Source organism: Protopterus annectens, chromosome 11.part0, assembly GCF_019279795.1.
Source record: "Protopterus annectens isolate FY-2018-M chromosome 11.part0, PAN1.0, whole genome shotgun sequence".
NCBI lineage: Eukaryota > Metazoa > Chordata > Ceratodontiformes > Protopteridae > Protopterus > Protopterus annectens.
In genome coordinates, this window is record NC_056745.1 from 762,296,201 (window position 1) to 762,323,063 (window position 26,863).

General features: G+C 36.0%; 1 protein-coding gene across 1 annotated transcript in view; it reads right to left on the minus strand.

The window, feature by feature from the left end:
* Positions 1-13,217, minus strand: part of TMTC1 (transmembrane O-mannosyltransferase targeting cadherins 1) — a 2,511,834-nt gene extending 2,498,617 nt beyond the window's left edge. Inside the window, exon 1 of the mRNA XM_044087246.1 lies at positions 12,713-13,217. Coding sequence (XP_043943181.1) covers positions 12,713-13,029 — 317 coding nt within the window. The 5' untranslated portion in view covers positions 13,030-13,217. The remainder of the gene's footprint in view (positions 1-12,712) is intronic.
* Between the last annotated feature and the right edge of the window lie 13,646 nt (positions 13,218-26,863).

The following is a 26,863-nucleotide window of genomic DNA, read 5'->3' on the forward strand; positions in this document are numbered from 1 at the left end:
ACATTCATGGATAAATGAGTACGTAAAAATGTATAAGATACACCCTACACTGATTGACTACATTACAGAACCCATGAAACAATGGCAAACCACTTTGCAATTTAAGCAATGATAAAGGACAGATTATTATACCAGGGATAAAAATTCAAAAGGGGATATTCCAGGGTGACTCTCTGTCACCGTTGCTATTCTGCCTTGCCATTAATCCATTAAGCTGTTTACTTAACAGCTTAGGTCACGGCTACAATTTGGCTCCTAGAAAACAACAGTCTAATGACTTCTCATCTATGTTCGTTGATGATTTAAAACTGTATAGCTCATCAAATGAGGAACTGAAAGCATACCTGCAGGTTGTCAAAACTTTTTCAGATGATATTAGAATGTCATTTGGTCTTGATAAATGTGCAAAAGCAACCTTTAAAGCAGGAAAACTGCAGCACCAGGAAAACATCAGTTTGGGACAAGAATGTGATATAAAAAAACTTGAGCAACAGAGAATCTATAAATACTTAGGTATTGATGAAGGATCAGCAATAAAACATGGACAAATGTGAATAAAACTCAGTAAGGAATACTTTAGAAGACTTAAATTAATCCTGAGAACAACATTGACATCTAGAAACAAGATCCAAGCTATAAATCAATTTGCTCTTCCTGTCCTAACATACAGTTTTGGAGTGACTGACTGACCCCACAAAGTGTTGGATAGATTAGATATTATTTATTTATTTATTTAACATTTGTTTGCCAGGATAGTCCGACTGGACAAGTGTCCATTTTCAGTGGAGTCCTGGGCAGAAAATCTCCATAAGTTTACAGAGAAAAGAAAAATTTACAAGGGAGACATTACAGAGTAGTAGCATACATTAGTATACAATAAGAGGATATTCCCTCTTTTGGTTAAAAATTGCAAGATATTTCACAACTGAATATGAGTATATAAATGTTTAAGTTTTCCATATATACATTCAAGCAAATATACATGCAAGAGTATACATACACATACATACACACACTATAATATATATATATATATATATATATATATATATATATATATATATATATATATATATACACATGCATATAATCTATACACACACACACACACACACACACACATATATATATATATATATATATATATATATATACACACACACACACACACACACACACACACACACACACACACACACACACACACACACACACACACACGTACATACACTCATATATACGTTATTGCTCACACATGGATAGGTATAGTTAGATGGTGTTGTTTGTGTTGTCCAGGACAGATGGGGTGTAAAAATAGTAAGAGGACAAGGCTGCAGGGGGTCAGTTATAGGTGCATAGTTGGTGAAGAGGTATGTTTTAAGTAGGCTTTTGAAGGAGGGTGTGGAGTTTTGTAGTCTGAGGTCAGGGGAAAGGTTGTTCCATATTTTTGCTATTTCATGGGCAAATAGTGATTCCCCAGAGTTGTTTTTGCATGTGATGGTTTCAATTAAGGCTTTGTTGGAGGACCGAAGTTGAAGGATGCTTCATGCTCACCAAATGATTTATAAAAATCAGTGTATACCAAGATTATATATTACCTGTTCCGAAGGAGGGATGGGCCTCCTTGAAATTGATTACATGTATAGATCTGCAATAATGGGACTCCAAACATATTTACTGACCTCACAAGATCCACGTGTAGTGAAAGTTTTGAGACATGAGGAGAATAAATCTAAGATGACTTCTCTGCTTAATTTAGCAAAAGCATATTGACATTAAGCAGGAATGGAAATCAAACCAGAAGTAGATAAAAACCAGGCAGCAACTGAATGCGCCAAAAAAACAAAAGAAAGACTATAAGGTGAAGAACCAGATGAGAAGGCAAGAAATGTGAAAAAAAGATAACTATAGTTGCAATTACAGAAAACTTATGGAAGAGATTCGTGTTGATCAACAACGAACGCAGGAATGGTTAAGGAGAGGTGAATTCAAATCAAGAAATGAAAGGTTAATATTGGTAGCCCAAGATAGTGGGCTATGTGCACACTGGTTTACAAAGTCCATTGAACATGTGGGAGAAACAGACAAATGTAGGTTTTGTAAAGCAGAATTGGAAACAGTCACACACCTTGTTGCTGGTTGCAACATACTAATGGCAGAAGGGCTGTATACTGAAAGGCATAATAATGTAGCAAGACTGTTACACTGGGGATTGTGCAAACATTATGGTACTGAAATGGCTGAAAAACACTGGAGACATGAGCCACAAAGCATCATAGAAAATGATGAAGTTTATATCACATGGGTTCACCCATTACCAATAATTCAAAAGATAGATGCTAGAAAACCAGATATAGTGGTTCAAGAAAAGAAGAGAAAAGTAGCATTGATCATTGAAATCGCCATACCCAGTGACTATAGTGTCTTACGTACAGAGAGACACAGAGTCATAAAATACCAGGATCTGCAGGCAGAAATGAGAGCAATGTGGAAGAAAGATACACAGACAGTTCCAATAGTAGTAGGAGCAATGGGTCTTATAAAAAAGAATTTACAATCGTATTTAGATATGTTACCAATCCATGTAACCCTGTACAAATTGCATAAGGAGTCATTGTGCGGGTGCTGCGAAGAGCACTTTTGGCTGACATCAAAGATTGAAAAAATACTAATTTCATGAACTTTAATTATACTTTGACTTAGGAATGGGGTCCATTCCCGTCATAGTATTAGAAACCCAAAAGATTTGGAGAAATTAGAAAAGCAGGTTAGGGCACTGAGAATAAACATATAAGTAGTCCTTATACCCTAAAAGAAACTGCTATGAAATGCTTAAAATCTTTGTTAACATAATCTGAACCCTTGTGAGTCGTGACCTTACCTCCATCTGTTTCTAATGCTTTACAGTTTAGTTTGATCTCTAATATAAGGTAAACCACTGGCATGAACTGTGTTTTTACTGTAATAATAAATTCATCTTGTCTTGTAAAATAAATTATGTTTCCAGATAAGTAACTCTTGAATCTTGGTACCACATAAACAATTCAATTATGCTGCTGCTTGAAGACAACCAATAAATTAAGTAAGAGGGCAGTATGTTTTGGTTTCAGTCTCATTCCAATTATCACTTGACTTGCCACCTGCCAATAGCTGACTGGGCTAGTGACAAACGACAACTAAGAAGAAGGTCTCAGATAAAACAAAAGGCATTTATTTTTTTCAGTACTACAATATTGGATCACATACCATAAAGTAATATGCGGCCTTCTGCTATTAGCACAAATATGTTGAGGTTATTGTGATAATGGCATTCTTGAGATAAATTCTCCTTCACTCAGAATATAACACCACCTCTTAATGAATAAGAAACACATTATATTACAATTTTCTTGATTGAGTTTGGTTCATGGATAATCATTACTTTTATGCACTGCAGCTTTTTAATCTGCTTAAACCAGCATTCTTTTTATTTGCATAGATGTTTATGAATTTGCAGTATTTCATTATCATGTCCCACAAAATAAAAATGGACAATTAAGTGCATATTTCTTGGTTTACCTTATTAATTAAATATGCTGATGAGACACCGGAAAAGACATATACTTTAAACATTATTATTTTGCAACCAGAGTAAGAAAAAGGGTATTGTATTCATAAATAGGAGCTGAATGTCAACAAAGTGTGTCCAAATAATATTTAGGCAATGTATAATATGTATAAATATACCACAGAAAAAAGACCAACTTAACACAATTTCCTGGTACAGATGCATAATGTAAAACAATGAAGACACAAAAAAGCTTTTCCAAGTTCTCAGCAGACCCTAAAGTTCATTATGTAATGCAGGGAAAGGATGCAGAGGCTATCAAAGAAGTCCATTTCCTGACCTCATCATTTTTTAATCAACCGTCCTACAGCCCAAACTCCATGGGTCTCACATCAGAAAATTAAGTGGAACCACTAATTTTAGCTGAACACATTCCAAGTTACCATGAAAAAAGCATTATATACAGTGTGTGAATGAAAATCCCCAAATATTCTGCCACAAGCCGGTTGTTCAGATTCAAGGTAAAGCAGAAATCAGCATAAAAAATATTGCTGTTTTTTTGTTTCTTCCTGTATAATTAAATAATAAAGAGCTATGATACTACACTCTAAGAAAAATAAGTTTCTTTAAAAATAAGAACCCACAGCTAATAAAGAATAAATACTAATGAGCTCCAGTCCAGTTGCATTTGGTTTTAAATTGTCATTTTCTGAATATATTCATTAAAGGTCATCTAAATTACACATAATTGGGGATTTCATAATGACAGCACATTTTTACTTTTCCACAAAGAACCACTTACTTACAGTCAAAAAAGTGAACAGCACATATAATTTGCTTATAAGGAACCCCTATACACATATTTATAGCACTGACTAGAAATATTTCAGTCACTATACATCTTTATGGTCAAAAGTATGACTGTTTTATTTTTCTAAATCATAAAAAAACAGACAAAATATATCTGTTTGACAAATATTTATCTTTTTTTATCAACAGTTCATATGTGGCTGGTTTCATAGCTGAAGGCAACCTTCACTCTTAAAAGACAGTAACGGGATAACATGATAGTAAAATGTTGCATTAAATTTCTCTGGGATCCAAACTAAGTCTAACAATATCAGAAATGTAATTTTATAATATATTTTTATATATATTATGATATTGTCACATGTGATTGTACAATTTAAGCTACTGCATGAAGTTTTACTGCATTTTCTAAATGCAAAGCCATGCATTGTGACGTCCAGTACTATGCTTCTAGACTTTATCAGTAATGCTACATTTGTACTGCTAGCCATTACACTAAGGTCACAACACAGAATACTGTATCTGCCATTCCTGACTGTGATACGATTGTGTCGGCATTCTGATATATACTGGTACAAAGCTGGCACTTATTAAGTTCTATTTTCCACAGGCAGCTGAAGCATGCATCTTTGTTTTGTACTCTTAATACCAATTTCCACTCTGCTTACAAATGAACTTTAATTCAGGACATCTGGAACAGCTATAATCCAGATGAGGATATACCAAAAGCACTGTTGCTCTTGACATATTACAGCTGTGAGCAAATTGTTGTTGATACGTTGCAGATGCTGGGCTGACCTATGGCGACGGATGACAATGCTTTAATGTCAAAGAATAATATCAGGACTTTTAAAATGAGGCAAACATTTAAGTACGTCTCAATATACAGCTGCAAATAGCATGGTGGGAAATGGTTTTCAAACAATAATGATGTTAAAACTGCATGTGCCCATCTTCAAGATACAAATGTTGACTATTTCCAAACTTATTCTGGTGCAGACTACATTGAGCAACTCAGATGCAAGTATAAAAAAGTCACTACTATGAAAGCATTATTCTTAGTGCTGCTGGGTGGACACTGTGAACCAATAGTATTTACAGTATAAAGTGCAGCGGGATTACTAAGGGTAGCAGGCGGTACCTTTACCCAAAGCTACAGAATGTACTCAAAGTCATTAATACCAAAATACAATACACAAAAATAAATCCCATTTAATGTACAAATCAAAGACATGGCACTACCCAAAACATCTCACAATAAATACTTTCTATTGCTTCTAAAAGCATATGTTGAGAGCTAGTGGGAGCATTTCATACAGTGCAGCAATGCAGATCTTGGACAAGATGCTAAGCTAACAATCACAGTCTCAAGCTAATAAGACATAGCACAGCAAAAGGTAAAGCTGTCCAAAGCTAAGCTCAACAGATGAAACAGAGGGGTTTGAACACAAGTATACATCAAGTGTGATCAAATAGTCAACAACCTGTCCACTAATTCTAAAGAAATTAAATGGAAGAAAGACAAGGAAAGAATTTACAAGCAGGCACACAAGAATGTGTATATCAAGAATATGTAAAATGCAAAACACATTTTATGTGACTTGTCAGATGTGCAAAAGAATTTTTAGATACAAAGGCATCTTTTAGCAGTTTTATTTTAGCAGCTTTACGAGACTCACTAAAAGCAAATCTAAATCATGAGAAGCCATAGCTATTTTAATACATAAAAAGCTACAGAACTCAGCAGTTCATTATCAGCTATAGGCAAGTCCCTATTCAATATATTATCTAATACTTTTTTAAATTATCAACATTCCCAAATTGAAAATGAACACACGTTTTCCATTTACAAAGTACTTGAATCTCATATCTTTCAAATCCAATAACGTTTTCTCCTCAGTTTCACCATACTGTCTTTCAGTGTCCCAAGTCCAATAAAATTCATTTTTCCAACTGGCTGACAGCTACCTTTTGGTTAATTGACTGTTACATCATCTGGTAAACTGTATTTTCCATCTAGCTGATGGTTCAAAGCCCGCCATTGCTCTAATACCTTTCTGCATATTTTTAAGTGGAGGTATTGAATCACGACTTACACTGCCCACTTCACCCTGCAAAACATGCTAAATAAACAGAAAATAGTTACAATTCCCTATCTTTATTATATATCCTTATACCTTGTAACCTTTCCATGTATGCACTTTCAACAATGTCTATATTTACAAAGCCTTACTCATAATGTAGCCTAATAAAATGCTTCTAGCAACAGCCTTATTTTCAAGTGTTGCTCTTAGCAAAAGCCTATTTTTAAGATGTTGCTTTTAACGTTAAAATATTACTTCTGTTTCATCAGAGCCCTATTTATCTAGCAATGCCTGGTTATACTTTCCTATTCTAATACCTATAAAGGTAGCAGCAACCTGATATCTAAATAAATTCTATCTAAATAAATCCATCCAAACACTTTTGCCTAATAAATTCTCTCCAACACATCTAGGTTACAATACACATGCACTTGCACTGACTCACTGACTACATAAGTGTTAACTGAGTGTATTAGAACTCAACCTCCAGTCATTAATGTTAATCACGAGGTACAGAAGGCAAGGGTTTGCCAGTGCTACCTTGTATGGAATCATCTGCTGCTCCTGAGCTGCTAGGAAGTAAGTCAGCATTGTAACATAAATAAAAAGTGACAGGGTGCCCATGGCCCCCAGTGGGTGAGCTAAATGCAACAAACTGTTTTACTGTTGTCTCTGTTAACCAGTCACATAGGAAGACTAGGCATATTCAAGAAGCAAAATTGGGGCTGGTCAAAACACCTTGCATAGTGCTGTTTTCTCTTCATTCCATCCAAAACAATTTTATTTAATTTTTACTATTTTGAAAAAGTAGGTAGCCCTATGACCGTTTTCAATCACTGCAATGGGTGCAGGTTAATATAGGTCAAGTACAGTGCAATAAAGTGTTACCAAAGACACAGCACTGTACTCATATGCTATTATCTTACTGCTTGCTTAGCAGCCCTTGACAACTAAACAGTTTGCATATGATTGCACTAAGAAAGATTAGAAAAATTCGTGCATCAGTGTGTGTCTCTATTCTCAGTGGCCACAGTTCATATGTAAACTCTTAAAATGGCCTACAATCACCTACCACTGTCAGCATACAACGCCTGACTCAAAAGCAAGCCAATCCTCTTCTGGTGCTCGTATTCACATGCTAACACAATGAATGCTTGCAATTATGCGAATTCCAAATAACAAGAATTGTTTCTAATTATGACATTCACAGGATTTTAGTGTTAGTTTGGCACTTGCTTGCAAGCTCACTGAATGCATTTCATAGTAGAAATGCTTGTTGTCCTAAAAAGAAAACAGTCAGGTACCAAGATGAAGTTCTGCAACTTATACTTTATAGCAAACTACAATATATGGCACTCAGTGCAGGTCGCTCACCTTAGTAACAAGAAATCTGTGAGGCTCCCGGTACTGTATACTTATAAAGTGACAGAAATTATTAATAGTTTAAAGTCTGGAGTACCTGAAAAAACATTACTGATATAAAATAAAAATGTCTTATCTGTATTTGCTGTAGCACATCTTCTTGCTTAACTCCATTGTTTGCTCAACACTCAAGGTATACAGATGGAAGTGCATTTTCTTTTATGAATGTGCAGGTTCACTCTAAGGAGTCTGAGATATGGTAAAAACGCTATTACAGATGATTTAAAATACACCTTACTTGCACTAAACAGTAGTTTTCAACATACATATATGCATACACAAACATATACTTATGTATGTATGTATTTATCTATATACATATATATCTATATATCTGTATATATATATATATATATATATATATATATATATATATACTCACACACTCATACGTATATATATATATATATATATATATATATATATATATATATATGTATGTGTGTGTGTGTATATATATATATATATATATATATGTTTACTAAGGTTTACTATGGTTTTTAGCAATTGTAACAATTTTGAATCTCTAAATCACATGAGCAGAAGGTCTTAAGATAAGAATACTGATGCCCACTTGTTTGAACAATGTCAAACATCAAATCTTCTGACTTCCAGAGACACATGAACAAGTGCTAACATGGGTCCGGGGGGGTAAAGTCTGGGTGTTCGAACACGTGGGTATAAGCTTTCTCATCTTGTGACTTTCTAATCACATGATTTAGTGATTCAAAATTGTTAGATCACCAAAACCATAGTAAAAAAAAATGTATATATATATATATATATATATATATATATATATATATATGTATACACCTACATATATATATATATATATATATATATATATATATATATATATATATACGCTTACAAGTAGATATCAACTCCAAAAATATCTAAACTAAAAAAAAAAGTTCCACACAAAATATTGACAAAACCTAACCACATCCAAAAACAAATGTGTTTGCAGAGGACTTGCTCCCTTACATTCCCACAATTCTTGCTAATTATATATACCAACTTCAAGGTCGCACAACAGTGGGGAAAGGGCATAAGCCCTTCCCTAGTATAACTTTGATTTTGTTGATATTTTGTGATTAGATACTTTTTGTTTAGATATTTTTTTGTGTTGATTTTTGTGTTGTCGATATTAAGCTGTTCAGATATATATTGCATTACATGTGTGTGTACACGTATATGTATGTGTGTTTCTTCTTTTAATTTAATAAACAATGGTTTAAACAAGCAATAGCAGCTTTAATCCTGTTTTCTTATTTTAAATAAGAATGAAAAGTGATCTTTAACATGGACCTTACATAAGAAGTTATGACAACAGTTTGTTTTAGTAATTCTTATGTCAGTATCAGTCCTGTACAACTAGTTTTCTCTCATTACATATGTCACACACAAGAACATCACTGCTCCAGAAAGGAAACATCATTGTCAGATTTTGCCTAAAACAAAGTGCTTCCTTATTCAGCATTTTTGAAACTATCATCTACAAAATGTTAACTCTGACGCATTGCTCATCTTTAAAACTATTCTCTACTCATTTCTCATCAAGAACTCAAGTGTTCTAGCCTTATAAGCACACCCCTTAAAAATCCCAACCGTTTTGGACATAGAACATTTACCTCACACTAAGCTCACCACAGTTGAAATCTGCTTACATAGGTTCATAGGTTGTCACTAGGTTAACGACCACTAGGCCCCTTACAAGCCTAGCCGCACACCCCAAACCATTTGGGTCCCGAGTATCATGGGTGTCTCTATGGGGGATGGGTGCATATTAATAGGGAGATAACTAAGGATTTGTGGGGGGGGGGGTGTTAGGATAATATTTTTCTTACTGACAACATCTGCCCATAAGGAACATGGGGAGCAGTCTGTGGGTAAATGTACAATTTCCCATCCAATTGTCAAGGTTTTGTTTGAACAGGTTCAGGGATGAACTCTGTTTTGCATGGGTGGGGAAAAAAATCACACTCTGCACCTTGTGCCTGTGAAGTAAACACATTAATGATGATGCCAACCCTCAACCCCTCAGGTTTACTTACATCCAGTTTGCACTTACCTCCAGATAAGATCAACAAAGAAATGGATTTAATCTGGACATAAATGTAATGTGGATCTAATCTGGATGTAAATGTAACGTGGACGTAGATTATATCCACAAAGAAACTGATCTCTTCTTTGTGATGCAACCATGCAGGCTGTTTAATGATACTTCACTGTAAAGTGTACAAGTTTCATTCATTAGAAGATTAAGAGCCTGAATCTCACCAACATCCTTTTATGTTAACATTCAGTTCTAAAATCAGATCTTACCCAGATTAATGCTTATTCTAAGACAGAGCGCACATATATATATATATATATATATATCAAGAAAAAAAACCTCCTTGCAACTCCTCTGACAGTTGTCCATGGAGAACAGAAGAACTGCACAAAATGGGTATATTACATATAAGTAACCACTGAAAATTCTGCCATGAACAATACCAATGCCAGCAATTATAGCAAAGAAATTAGTTGGGGAAAAAAAAAAAGCTGCAACATACTAGTGTTTGACTTCATTAAGAAACATTCTGATAGAAAGGGATGCCTTCTTCAGCACCTTAACAAGGAATAATATCTGAGCAGCCGAATGGGGTAAACTGGAACACAACGGTATACTTGGAATTTTCAAAATGGCATAATTAAAATTATATTTCAAACTATGGCTATAAAATCACCTATGTAATGGATAGTTAAAACTGCTTACATGATAGACAGCAAAATGCCTGCACTAGAAAAGATGTATACAGTGAAAAAATAATGAAAGTTAGTACAGGCATTTTTATTATCACAAGAAGCAGAAAAAGATACAAAAACGCAAAAAAATTTATAATGCAAAACATTTCCCAGCAGTAGGCTCATCAGCTTGCAACAAGCAGCAAGCCAGATGTGGAATATACTTGGTAATGCCATGTCCTAGCATTGCAATTGTAATATTTAGCTTACTGGATAACTATACTGATCAGACATAATTTTCAAGCATTACCACATCCAAAAAGAATACTACAGATACAAATGAACATATACCATACATAATCATTTTATGCTATACATGACACATTCTTTTCTGATGCAAAAGTCAGTACTATACATAACAACAAGCAGGTATGCCAGATGTAAAAGGCATGACAAGTCCTCGAGTATTACAGCTAACCCCTACACAATCATCCTTTTCTTCCCTTCCACTGTTTGTTGCAGACATGCTTGTACCCTTTTCATCACCCTGCACTCAAATTCCCCTTCTGATAAGGTATGCCAGGAATCAACTGCTTTCCACACAAAATACTGCTTGTTGGCCAACAGCATCCCTTTGGCTAGGAAGAAAACTTCACTGATCCAACTTGTGCTTTGATACTGTGCCACAGACTCCCTGATGTCCTCTCTACAGTGTGCATACAACTAGCACTTAGGATCTGCTCTTCGCTGAAAATGGGCCACTACCCAGATGTTCCCAGTAGTCAAAATATCAATAAATAAATAAACTCATACACCCAAACATCCTGCTGGTGTTTGCTTCTCCCCTGGTACTATCTCATTCAGCTGAAGGTTGGAAATAAACTTAGGTTAAGCTGAAATATTATTTACTACCTGCAAAGAAATACAAAGAAATTAGGCTTGATATCTTCTTAATATATTTCTAAGTCTTTCTGGTTTAAATCATAATGCATGCATGCATATTCATTATTTATGCATAAGAAGTGATTTAAATCTTATTTGTTAAAAGGAGGGAAGTGGCTAGGTATATGAGACCATCTGTACTAAAGTTATGCACTCCAGTTATTTACGCAAGCAACTAAAACTGTAGTTAGTAGTTACAAAAGGTTCCACCATACAGAGGTACCATGACTAAAGCAATAAAGTAAAACTGCATCCAATAAATTCAAAAGGCATGCACTTTTCTATGTATGGCAGAAGAGCTTCATGCATACTGTTCTCTAATTCTTGTGTCTGGACACCCTGTCAGAACTGTACACCTGCAAGCTTTCAGCCACAGTTAAGTGCAAACATAACTACAGAGGAATTCTTGCAGGGAAACGTGGGTTCAATCTGCAACCTCCATCACTATCAATGCTTTCCATTCATTTTCTAAAGAAATGAGCACATGCTATCTTTACTTCTATTAATTAACGCTTCCTTTAATAAGTTAGCATAGTTAAGCTTCAGTATATGACAGCAATGTGAACTCCGGGCATTGAAAAGGAAGGGTGGAGTAGTCAGTCTCTGCTTTGGGAGGGAGGTAGGCGTTGTTGCCTGCATACAACATGCTGTATGTCACAGGAGGTTTGGACCGAAACGTATTTTGTGCACGGCAGTATAAAAAACCTTGTCAATATTCTAGTAATTGCTTAAGGTCTGTCTATGTATATTGAAAGATACTCGTTTTAGGGAAAACTACCAACAAACTACACAAGTCTTTCAGCATTTAAATGCACAATTATTCCAGTTACTTTAAAGCAACAGCTGCACTTCTTGTAAACACGCTTGCAGATAACCGTATTGTTAAATAATGCTTAGTAAGACAGGCTGGTGCATCTCAGCTAGTCTGTTATCCAAACATAAACATTCGTGCATGCATTCTTATATAAAGCTGCGTTAATATATATGAAGGAAAATGACTTAAAGTGAACACACACTACTGACCAAATCCAAACCCAAGAGCTATCTGCTTCCCATTACCCTGTGTGCAACAGGGGTACACTAATAAAACTGAACAAAATGTCCAGTGCCAGAACTAATCCTGATTCGTGTAAAAGACTAATTTATGAGAGCAAGCATGTCATCAGCTTACTGGAAAGTGAGGATGCACAGGGGTCGATAGGACTTGTGGCTGGTATTATCTGCCATCCTCTTTCCCCAGAAGTCATTCAGGAACACATTTCGGAGTGAGGACCCTGGGCGGACATCTAGATTATTCGTGATCGCCCAGACATCGTCGTGCACGAATTCGCCCCTCAGTGAGCTGCCGTAGCAGAATATACACACGGCTGTCAGGAAGAATCCATAGGCTGGGAGTAACAGGCAGCAGCCACCGACCAGCCGGGGACGGGAGCAGAACAGCAGGAGATTGCAGGCAGTTGATACCTTTCCCATAGCCAGCGCTGTCATGTCTTTGCTCTGCAAGCATCCTTTGCCTCGCGGCTGCGGGTGTGAAGCAGCTGCGGAGCTGCACGAGGAAACAGCATGGTACTCCAGAAACACCTCGATTGATGAAACGTAGCCACCGCTCAAGCGATTTATTGCAATCGCAATCCTGCTGGAAGTGGCGGCTGCCGCCCCGGCGGCGCATGCGCGTTACCTTCTCACGAACTTCCAACTCTGCACCTGAACGCAGCTACTCGCAAGTGAGTGGTGGTGGTCGCTGGACAGGATAAGGTATATCATATCAAACACAAAACCTCAATATTATGTTTCATGCATTCAAACTGGCCTCAATGTATTGAAGATGTCCAATATTTTATAAACACAGCTATTAAAGGAATATACTTTTTATAGTTATCATAGCATGCATGTAATATTACGAATTACTAGTATATACAAGTGACAGCCAAAGTACAGGAGCTCCGACCTGAGTAAATAGTGCGAAAATGCATAATGTTTAACGCCTCGGTTTAAAGAATCACTGAAACTAAGCATATGTATTGCTTAATAAAGACATTTAAATTATTATAGGAAAACTTCAAAAAGACAAATGACATTTTCGGTATAGCATAAAAAAATGTAGCGGCTTGGGAAATGACTAAGTCCGAGTAATGCTAAAATTATTTCGCTGAAAACTGCTCCACAGCACAGTACTAATTTCTATTCACTGAACGTGAGCATACCTATAAATGGCATCTGTTGTTTCTGTAATTTTTGTGTTTCCGTTTTTAATCTATTGGTGATATGTATAACATCCTCCCTTCCCCCCTTCCAAAAAAAACACAGAATTTATCTAATTTAGCATTGTGCTGCTATAGTAAAAGCCGCTGCTGTACAGCAAAGCCGTTTCCAGGCAAGTGGGACCAGCTTAAGGCAACATAAGTTCTGCATTGAGTATTTGGCTTCATTACAGAATGGCTATGTAGAGTGGTTGTGCACACAGATGGAAACCTTGCTGCAGACCTTGTCACTCTGTTACAGTGCATATCGTTCTTCGTGTGTTTCCCTTGAAACAGCAATACTGCTGCCGTGGTGCGGGCTGCATTTGTAACCCATGTGATTATGATGATGGATGGCGTGTACATTGTGCTTGTACGTGTGTGTGTGTGTGTGTGTGTGTGTGTGTGTGTGTGTGTGTGTGTGTGTGTTAGAGAGAGACAGAGAGAGGCATCTAAATTCCTGTTGCAACATCCCGCCGTTGCCTCTGGCATCTCTCAGGCACACTTCACGTTTTCATAATCTAGATCACCGCAGGTTTCTCACTCCCCAGCAGACAAAAAATGTTGAAGCTAATCTTCACACCATTGTGCAGTCTGTTAGGCGGAGAACAACCCGAGTAAGGTGATTAAACTCACAATACCGTAGACATAATCATTGTTTTGTGCAATGTTGTGTATTACTCAGTTGCATCAGTAATTCAGTATAAATACCACCGATGTTAAAATCCAGTCTTCACGTCGTATTAAATGTAAGCCTGTTACTGCCACTTGCCCCTGGGGTGGATTTGAACGGACGATTTGAGGGTTGATAATTGAATTCTTCATATAGCACCTTTTAGCTACAGGTGGTGACTGAAATGTTGATTTCTTTGATCATACAGAAACGTGATCACAATTCATAGTTTCGTTTGTAGGTGTTTCAGAGACAATACTTCTGACCTTGGAAACTGTTTCTACAATGCTTGGTTTCTTTATAAAGCATACATATTTCACCCAACTAGCAGAAAACTGTAGGGAGCCAAGCGCTTTTATGTATTTGTTTCAGTTTACAGTTATGTTATGTAAAGGGTGTAGCTAGGCATACTGTTTGTACTCTGAGTACAGTTTTCTAAACATTACTTAGATAAACTCTACCTTTGTTAGACCATGCCACATCCACAACTGTCTAAATTAATACCTCCAGTAAGAGTTACATAGATTGAAAAAAATATTAGAAGGAAAGTGATGCAAATTTGTGGACCCCATTAATTAAATGGACAATATATAATGCTTACCGTCAGCACTTCTTCTGGTATATCAGACTTGTGCATATGTGGTGCGTAACAACCTGGTCTCCTTTTGAACTTTAAGAAATAAAACAACATGAGTATTAGCAGTAGGATGGGAACAGGACAACAAATCAATAAACATAGTGAAGCTGTGAGTTTATTTCAATATTTGTATAGGAGTACTGTGATTTGGTGATGATGGTGAAGCTCAGCTGACCAATCCACCTCAGAAATGAATAAATCACAGCATAATCTATACCTCATCAAGAGAGGGCATTGCTTTACACTGTACCACCCTCTTGACACCCTCCCCCAATACACACACACACACACACACACACACACACACACACACACACACACACATGCACACCCTTTTTAAATACCATTTTTGGCCCCTGTGGAGCACACTATTGGCTACCACTGATGCATTACTTTATTAAAAAATCAGGTTATCAAAACAGAAATTGAGTACTGCTACTAGAACATCTTCTACATTACATCATTGCCTGCACTGTCAATGCCTGCATCCTACCTGCTATCCATCCATCCCCTTCCCACCAACTGTTCTGCTCAGCATTGAGCAAACAGGTTTGTTGCTTTATTTGCAATAGCCTATCACTATTATAAAGTGGGTTTTAGGAAGCAGGAAGGCTGGATGTGTCATTTTACTAAAGCTTTTATATAATGCACTTTAGATTTTACGGCCTAAAAATGTCATGTAACTTTGCAGTGAGGGAAAGATCATTAGGTTTACTGTGTACTGTGTGCAAAGGAGACAAGTTTGCCTACAGTGTTAGTTACTTATTTTTTAATTTATAGGGATGGTTTTAAAAATGACAGAGTCTAGTGAACTACTGCCTGTCACTCTGTGGTGGTGCTCTGCTTGTGGGCTTCATGGCCTCTGTACTGGTTGTTGTATTTTGTGAAGGGAACTTCATGATTAATAAATGCAGACTGTGGGGTGTAGGTCATCTCTGTCTTAAATAATGCATCATTGTTTGTACAGATCAGCTCCACTGCCTATAGTGCTTTCCACCATTGTCCTTGAGGACACATAAAAGAATTAATTTTTTTTGTTCTTTTATCCACCCACTTTCTGTCTGTCTGTCTCTCTCTCTCACACTCTGCCTGTCTCTGGTTCTTTGGTACATTATTGAATGGACACAACTCCCATACTGGAAGTTAACAATGTCAAGTAACTCTAGTTTCTAGTATGAAATGCTGACTTTCTGAAAGACAATGCTTCAAGAGACCAAAAAAAAAAAAACTTTGCTACCCCCCCCCCCCCAATGTAGGGGCAAGCCTCTCACACTCCCCAAACTTATATATACCAACTCCAAGATTACACTTATTTGAAGGAGAGAGAAATCTCTGTAGAAAGTGAATCATTGGTGGTGCACCATTGGAAATCACACAGGAAATGATTTACTATTGAGAAAAGTGTTCAGACTAAAAGTGAATCATTGGTGGTGTGCCATTAGAAATCACACAGGGAATTATTTACTATGAAGAAGAGTGTTCAGCCTTATGCCATTCATCTTTTTTATCTCTGCAAACTACTGAAGGTTCCCTATTGAAATGTTGGCACTTGAAATGCCGAGTGCTGACAAGCCAAAAAATAAAAAACGAAAACACGGGAGAAGAGTAAAGCTCAAAAATCATTCTTCTCCTTAAAAGTTGTTTTTTGAGGGGAGGAAAACCCCCTTCCACCTCCCATGCGGATGCAAACCCCCCACATCCCCTGAATTTATATATACCATCTACAAGAACACCACACCTCAGAGAAAAGGTAATATTCTGAGAAATGAGATCTTGGACTAAATATATGTAAGTCCATTCTATCGGCCACTCAGTCATTGCATTTCAGGTCTAGCTGGTCCCAACATTTAAAATGGCTGCCACTACAAAAGCTCAAGGAATTTCTCCTTAGGATTGTGCAGGGAAACCAGTAACTACCCTGTATTATACTTGGGTGTATTCTGTTCCTGAAATCCTCTACTACCCACCCATTCATTTTCAGATTTAACCTTTTACATGATCACATGAACACTGGATCTTATTGTACTATCCAGTGGGCTCAAGGCACTGAAACATGTACTAGACAGGGCACTATTGTATTATAAAATGTGTGCGCACACACACACACACACACACACACACACACACACACACACACACCCTTATCACGTTTGTTTGGAAAGTGGGAGGAAAAAAGAGCTCTCCAAGGAAACTTACATAGGTGCCAAGTGGTCACGTAGATCCCCTACTAAGGGCAACCCAGCTGAGAATCAAACCAGAGAAGCTTTTGCTATGAGACAGCAACACTACATGCCATGCTACAATGCCACTTGTCCTTTCTACTAGAGCTAACCCACATACTCTTTTTTTTATTTTCTCATTTGCACTTCCTTTGTTCTTCCTTCTATACTCTATTAATAAAATCTTCATGACTTCTGGATATGCTTTATATCCTCTTCCTCCCTGATCATCGTATCCAGTCACCTCACATAACCCCATTCTTTTCATAAATGTGTCTGCACCATCTCCTGAAATAAATATTTTAATGACATCAAATTAGTAGCTCATTCATTGCATTTAAACTGTTTTTATAGCTGTCAGTTTAATTTCCTGATAGCTGGTCAGTCATGTCTGACATGGATTTTTAAAGTGTTTTCACTTTTGACTGCTAATTTTAGTGACCATCCATAGTTAAACAAAATTTATTCTCCTCTCCTGCTCTTCCTTGCCACTCAAACTTTTACATATGTAGTTTCCACTGCAATACAGCTCTGTGTTACACTGTTGCCCTTTTGTCTGCATATATTCCCTACTTCTCTGTATCTAAACTTTTTGCCTGCATACATTAACATATTATAATATCACAATATTGTCTTCTGAGATATTAGTTTTATGTACGGTACTCTGTTCAAACATGAACATAAGCAGCTTCTTGTTTTTAAATAATAAATTAAGGGATGTTGTGGAAGTACAACCCGAGAGCCAAATTCACTCACAAAGATTTAATGTTAGTGCTTTCATTTAAAAAAAAATCAACTAAATTTCTTCAGACAAATCAAAACCCCAAAACAAGAGTTTTAAATAATAGTCATTATTAAATGACATCACAAATATACCTCCCTCCTAAAGGAAAAAATACCCCAATCAGTCATACTTTCATTACATCATAAAACTTATTAACTATATTTTAGACAAATTCATACATTATACAAACGTATCAAATATAAATATATATATATATATATATATATATATATATATATATATATATATTGGTTTACCTTCATAATGTCGAGCACGATTAACCGACCGCCCACATCACTGAACCGTTTCTGCAAAACAAGAACCACAAAAACTTTCGAATGTCAAAAAAATTTCGACATTTCCGACCGAGCCACACCTGCACACCAGTGCTAACATGAGTCAAAAAGGGGGTGAGATTTTACCGTTCAGAAATTTGGTGTTCAGTGTTTTGTTAAGTCGCAGTTCTGTATTTGCGGAAGCAGGGTCGACAATAACGTGATTGGCATTATGAAGGTAAACCTATATATATATATATATATATATATATATATATATATATATATATATATATATAAATTATCTTTCTAATGATTTAAGCTTCAGAATGCTACTTGAGCAATAATTGTTAAGGCCAAGGTATGTATAAGCATTTAATTTTAACTGCCAAAGTAGTTCTCGCTTGTCCAGTTTTAAAGCCCATGGTCCACCCCTAATACTCTTCTCTATTTGTTCAATAACTATATATTTAAAGGAGTGGCCTAGATATACCAGAATATGTTTAGTCAAAGCATTATTAACATTTTGTTTACTAATGCTGTATTGATGCTCATATATGCACTGCTTTATCTGATGTTCAGTTTTTCCTATATAGAAATTGGTGCATACTTGGCATTTATCTAAATAAATACCCCCCTTAATGTTAAAATTGTATTTACCCTTAATTTTATACAATGTATTGCTAATCTTATAAGTACTAGTTACTTCTATAAATTTACAATATAGGCAACAACCACATTTAAACATCCCAGGGTTGTAAACAACGGGGGCCAAATTCCTCTCCAATAAACATTTAATATTAGGGCCTCTCTTAAAAATTACTCTTGGCTGGTCACCTATTCTGGTCCTAATGTATATATCATCCATTATCAAAGCCCAATTCTCTACTAAAATCTTCTTTAAAGCACCAGAATCTATTGAAAAAAGGATAATAAAACTAATGTTATATGCAATACTTGTGCCATTCCCATCAGTCATGTTATTAATTAATTTTATATGTTCTTCAAGTTGGATACCCTTATTACCATTTAATATAGGTCTAAAATGGCATGACATCCTCTTTGTGGGTGTGGGTACCCATGTTTAAGGAATATATTCTTTAGGATGTTACATTCAACCACAAATTCCTCATCCAATGAGGTCAACCTAGTGGCTGTTACTAATTGTCCCTTCACCACAGCTCTCTTTTGGTGAAACGGTTGGGAACTTTCAAAATTTAAAAAAATATTCGAATAGGTAGCTTTTCTAAAAATTCTACCAAGATATCTATTATTTTGCCAATCTTTAAATAACTGAACGTCAAGAAAGGAAAGCACATCTGCATCGAAATGTGATAATGTGATGTGAATTGAAGGAAGGTAGTAGTACTATTTATATAATCCATAAAGGTCTTAACAGTATGTATACTACCCTTCCAAATCAAAAATATATCTAGTATACCAAAATATCTGGTCAGAAATATTCCTATGTTTAAATAAAAATTCTCATTCCCACTATGCCATAACCACACTGGCAAAACTTGCGCTGCAAGAAGACCCCCATTGCTACACCATTTTTTTGCAGAAAATAGTCATTATTAAACAGTAGGAAATTATTGGTTAAAATTATACTCAATAATTCCTCTACCAAATTAATTTCCTTCTAATCTGCTCTTTTTTCCAATAAGAAATCATTAACCCATAAATACCTAAATCATGAGGGATGCTGGTATATAAATCTTTGACTGTCAAAATATTTACTCATGTTGAAACTCTAATTTATTAATCCCATTTAAAAAACTCCAGGAATCATGACATATTTGAGGTTCAGAGTTCAAATATTTTTTCAATTTGTTATCAACCACTTTGGCACATGCATAAGTAATATGTTTTCTACCATCTACAATTGGTCATAAAGGGGGGTCGGCCAAGTTTTTATGGATTTTAGGGGTGCTGAAGATTACTGGAGTTAAAGGGGCCACCATATTCAAGTAGTTATATAGGTCTATATCAAAATAAGCTTCAATAAATAAATCATTGATAAGTGACCTAACCCATTGGTATGCCTCATTAACTTCATTTAGTGACACTATTTCATAAGTCTCGGCATCCAAAATTTTTAACATCCTAGCCTTATAATCAAATTCATCCATAAAGACCAGCCCCCTCCCTTATCTGCTTTCATAACCCTCACTTTCTGTTTTTTTTTTTTAATTTAAAAACACTAAGTTCAATCTCACATAATTTACCACATCCATTAAGGCAAACAGGTTTCACTAAAAAAGATCTAAAATCCATTTCATAAATCTTCTCAAATATGCCTAAAGTTGAATGTAAAGGTGGGTTAAATAGGCCAGCGATCCTAAAATCATTATTAACTTCACTTCAGTTTCCCAACAAAATATTTAAATTCAACTTAAATAAATATATCTTTAAGTCCAATAAAGTTCTACATGTATCAGCCCTTCTGGATGGCACAAAAGAGAGCCTTTTAGCCAATGTCTCTATTAAATCCAGATCGAATTGTAAGGAGGAAAAGTTATATATTTTAAAATTGCCATCCACATTGGTCACTGCCATAACATTGTTCAACTCTATTGTCTCTCCAGAAGTGGAACACATGTCTATGACCTCCATCGGCGATTGTACTTCCTGGATCGTTGGTTGCGACGGGAACCATTTTGTAGATTTGATTGGTTCCTCCTCTGGAGCCCGCTAAAATCCTGGCTGGTCGATTGTTTACCCACTTGGACTCGCTGATTGGATAAATCGCTCTGGGTCTGATGATCTTTCAAATGTTCACTCCACCTAACTTGTAGGGAATTTATTTGGTTATTAGATTTGGCATCAGAGGGGATTGGTCCTCATATTTATTCATATTGTTATTTCCATTATTACTCCCACCAACCAAATTAATTTGAGCATTTTTGCCCCAAGTTTGTGACAGAGGAAGAGAAGGGTACACTGTCCCATTTTCATAATCAACCCTATCCCTCTCCATTTTCCTTATCTTACTATCCTTAATTTTTGAGACACAATGATCAGTGCTGGTAAAAATATGACAGTACTCAAACTTATATCTCAAAAAATCCGAGTCCATTTTAATATCCCTTTGTAATCTTTCTAGTTCAGCTTTTAATGACTCCACTTGTAGATTATAATGTTTTATTAGGAGTTCTAGAAAGTCACATCCTTGTTTGTCGAACAGGCACAGAGTTCTTTTCCAACCCTGTTGGGTAGCGCCATTGTCAAAGTCCCTTAGGAATCTGCTGCCTTCTAATACATTCCTTAAAATACAAAATTCCATCTGTAATTTTTTTGTATTTTAACATTTTATAGTCAAATATTTTCAGTTTACCAATTATATTCTTTTCACTGATCTCAGTGTTCGACACGTTCTCTTGCATGCCCAAGCTGTTAGTACTTACATTGAAATACATGGGTTCTTTCAGCCAGTCATTTAAAAAAGGCATATTATCACTGCTAAAACCTAAGTAGTTAACAGGATTATTTCCAACACCATTCAGGTTACTTGGAACCTCAGAACTTAATGGTCCATTAATTAAATTCCTGTGACCAACTTCATTACTAATCAAAGGTGCAGTGGAAATAGATGTAAATGTGATGTCTTGGGGCTCAACACTAACACTTGGATTAATAGAAGATCCTTCTTGTTTTTACGCTAAGTTTTTTCATCAACAAAGTTTAATTTCATTACTTTCCACATATTGTTTCTTTGCATTAGTTGCACACTGTCCCATTTAACACACTATAAACATCTAAACTCTTAAACGGAATCTTTATTGATTTAGTTTTCCTGCCTTTAGCAGGATGCTGTTTCTCAAACAGAATATTAATTTATTTACTTTCCAGTGTTTAGTAGTCAGTTATTCCCATCGCATCAATTATGTATTCTCCAACCAACCCAGCAAACTGCATTTAGATCCCACTTTGCTCTTACCTACTTCTGGTTAAGACCAACCTAATCTTTATTTTCAACCCCCTCCCCCAATTGACAGTCAGCTATCCTAGGTTTATATGTTTATAGAAAAATACTAGGCTTAACCAATAGCATATATGCAAAAGTTCTCTCTCTGGCATGAAAGGAGGAAACATAAGATAGACTAAGTGAGAATTTCAGGCTACCCATCTAGTTATCTAGGTTTACCTTGAAGGTGGCAAGGGTGGAAGGCTCTTTACATGTTGTAGATGTTTGTTCCAGAGGTAGGGATACTTCTAGGTGTCTTTTATTCATTTGTTGATGAAAGTGTAGATCCTTTAACTAGGCATTTGAAGAACCATTTGTTCTGTAAAACAATAGGAGGTCAAGGAGTGTGGGATCCTTTATGGCACAAAAGGCCAGGCACAAATCATCATGGAGGAGATTATATGAGGCTGAGTCTCACCAGGTAATTGTGGGTCTAGAGGTTATGGATCTTCTTAGTTAGAAATCTCTGAGGTCTATCAAGCTCAGCAATATGTTTAGACAAATACGTTACATTCATTAATGGGTCTGGTGAGGGAGTAAAGAGATATTAAGACTTTCCTGAATCTAGAGAAGATGCCTTTAGAAATTAGAGGAGCCAGACAGAACTAGTTTGGAGAGATGGTGGTCACATTCTAAACAGCATCTAGATCACTTACAACATCATCTTATTATAGGGGTATGTGGCCAGTATGCTATGATGTGAAAATGTTTTTTTTTTCACTAAAATGAAGCATATTACGTTTGTCACATTTACTTTGACTACGATTTCAATATAGAGATGGCACTGCCCTTGTACTAATTGTTAATGCTGTCTATCACATGTTGGGGCAACTGGATGTCAGTGAAGGAACAAATTACAATAATTAATTTACAGTCATCTGAAAACTTGGATGACCATAAGCCAGGAACATTGAAATCTAAGAGCCTCATAGTATACTACTGGTAACCAGTTTCCTTTCAGAAGTAGCACTTGTAACTTATTCTTTCAGAAAACCAGTTAGCTATCTATGGCACAGCATATCAGTTTATTTTCAGATTTACAAGTCTGTCAATAATCCCTGCATGCGGAACAGTGACAAAAGTCTTGGCCAGGTCCACATATGCTACAAGTAATGATTAACTGTGATCCAGTGCTTCTGTGATGTTTTCAAATGAATTAATGAGGTTAAAGACATTAGACCTGCCTTTGACAAAGCTGAACTGATGATGGTCCAAGGTCAAGAGCTCTTTAAAGCCCAGATTAGTAAGGTTTGAAATAATACATTTTGTAGGCTTACATATACAGAGTGAGACTAATGAGTCTATGGTTACCAGGGTCTGTGGGTGGTCCACACTTATGTAATGGTACTGCGATGGCAGTTTTCCAAGCTTCAGGAATGTAACCAGTGGAGAGGCTTAGATTATAGAGGTTAAGTAGGGGTTCAGAAAGGCCATATTTGGCCCTGATAAACCGGAAACAGAATGCTATCTAAACCCATGAATGAGGTGTTCTTAGCTTTTGAGAGGGATTATAGTTAAAAGTGGTGGCTGGGACTGTGAAATCTGTGGCATAGTTTTAACTGTGGGTTGAGTAAAGTTTGCACTGCATTGGTTGGCACATTAGTTATTTCTCTTTGGTCAAAAGGGGTAATGTTATTGTGGACTAGCTCTGAAAAGTGCCATGTGTCATTTCTAAATGTCCTGACCTAGTTAAATAAAGTAGTGTGGCTATTTTAGGTTCAGTAGCTGTTTTAAGTTCAAATTCAAAGTTGATTTTCCTACTGGTATCCTTAAGCTCTTTGCTAGTTTGTCTAAGTGTACTGTTAATGTCATAAACTTTAAGCAGTTTCTTTCTTTTGCTATATAGTTTATTTATACAATTATTCCACCATAAGGGTTTGTTTTTCAATTTCTGATTATATTTGGGGTGGATAGGAGCTCACTTATCAATAAAATAATTTAAGTGGGAGTTGAAGTCAGCAGCATTGGCAGTGGCTTTAGTAGTGGTAACCAACAGAACCAACAGAAAAAGATTGCATTATAATTTATTTAAGTCATTAGGTAATTGAATAAACGTTTGCTTTGGTGTAGACCCTAAACACACACAGACATAATTGCTTGGGAAGTACCAGTAGTTCTAAATGGAAATGTCACTTTTTTAAAGTTTAATTTAGTGAGGGAAGCTGATACATTTGGAGAAATGCAAATAAATAAATAAATAAGCAAGTAAGTAAATAAATAAACAAGTAAGTAAATAAATAAGTAAGTAAGTAAATAAATAAATAAACAAGTAAGTAAATAAATAAATAATCAAGTAAGTAAATAAATAAGTAAATAAATAAATAAACAAGTTAGTAAATACATAAATAAATAAACAGGTAAGTAAATAAATAAACAAGTAAGTAAATAAATAAACAAGTAAGTAAATAAATAAATAAATACACAAATATGTAAGTAAACAAACAAATAAATAAACAAGTAAGTAAATAAATAAATAAATAAACAAGTAAGTAAATAAATAAATAAATAAATAAACAAGCAAGTAAGTAAGTAAATAAATAAATAAATGGCCCTATTTCTGAAAACAAGCTCAAAGATACCAGTGCTAGTAGTAGGCTGGTTCAGTATTTGCACAAAGCAGCTTTGTAATGCCAAGGTAGTGTTGGGTCATTAACAGTGTTAAGTCAGCCGGTTTACTGATGGATAGTTGAAGTCCCAATAGTTAAGAAAGTGCTATGGAGGGTCTTCTGTTGTTAGCTGTACAATCCTTAATCTTGTTTAGTGTGCTTTTTAACATCTAAGAGTTTGCATTTGTGGGTCCTGATAAATCAGTCATGAGGTGATGATATCCCTGACAAATACTGATACTTGTCCTCCCCCACAACTGCCAGTAGTTTGAATACATGATTGGCCCTAAACCCTAAGTAGGGACTTCATTCCTTTGAAACCATGTCTCTGGAACAACACATATGTGAATATAGAAAAGAAAAGCCACTTGGAAGCCAGGCAAAGCTAACTCACTGTGGGAAACAGTAGTGTGGTGATGCAAGCACAATGCAAATCAATGGCAATAAATGGCAGTAAGTGACACTAAGTAAAAAAAACTGCACTAATTGAAAAGCTAAGTGATTCACCCCCACATGGACCACTACTGGCATATATGGGCGGATGGAGGGAATCTATGATCCCTTGTTGAAGCACAGATTCTGGCTCTAGAAGGACTAACCATTAGCCCATTGTATTCTGCTTTGAGAGGGTAGTGTTCATATGCCAGGAAATAGGGTTAACTATTACCAAAATATTACTGTGGGTGGATGCAGTCTCAGTGGTACTTAAGGGTTTAAGATATGTGACTCTTGGAGACATATGTACTGGATAGTGGCATGTAGGGTGAATAAAGATTTGTTGCTGTGTGAACCAATGGCTGAGGTTTCTTAGTTCTTAGTCTAGGTGGTGTAGGCACTGTTCTTTTAACAACCTCAATGTAAATAGCATAGGAAAAGTGCTCTTTGCAATAGATATGTGTGTGTGTGTGTGTGTGTGTGTGTGTGTGGTTGTATGCGCTCGAGCATTTGTGTGTGCGTGTGTTTGTGTGTGTGTGTGTGTGTGTGTGTGTGTGTGTGTGTGTGTGTGTGTGTGTGTGTTTGTATATGTGTTGTGCTTACTGAATGTGTTTTGAGGTAAAAAGGTATCTGCCAAGTTCAATATTTATTCATGTCTCCAATATTGAGTCATCATGAGATAGCAGTAGACAGTTTCCAGTAAGTATGAGGCAACAGTTACACTACCAGTGCTATCAGGACACCTATAGCTGTGGTAAGAGCTGGCTGAAATTCCATAATGGTCAGTGCAGTTGAAGTATAAGGCAATACGATAGCCTAGGAAATAGTGATTATTCAGAATGTGGCTAAAGCATAGAAGAAGATACTACTGTAGAGTCTGGGTACCGTAAGTAATAGTAATATGTAATATGCACATTTATTTACAACTGCAAAAGAAAGTGTAAAAATTACAGCTATAAATAGCAACAGTAGGATAATCGGTAATAAGCAGCAAATATGAATCAGTCTTAACCAACGGATTCAAGTGCAACAGCTGAGAGTAATACCATTCAGTTTCTGTAATAGTGAAGCAATCACTACACGCAGCAATGCAACAACAGCAATGATCAAAAATGAGATGAAAGGCAATCAATAGCTAAAATGATACATTAATTTGGGATATACCTAACTAGTAGTAACAAGGAGCAACAGACAGTCTAGCCCAACGGAGTGAGGTGCAGTAACGACAGAGTAATAGCTGCAGATAGTCTTAGTGAATAGTTCCCGATGTAGTGAGTGCAAAGTAAACAGCTTCAGTGTACCAACAGTAGAACAATTTGGAACAAGCAGCGCAAGTGTCTCAGTCTAATCGAATGTTTTCTAATGCAGTTCGGTAGAGCAGTAGCATTAAATGCCATAATATATAGCAGTGCAACAGCACTAATGATAGAAAACAAAATTGATAACTGAGATAATAGGTTAATTTGGCTTTTATCTACCTAGTAAC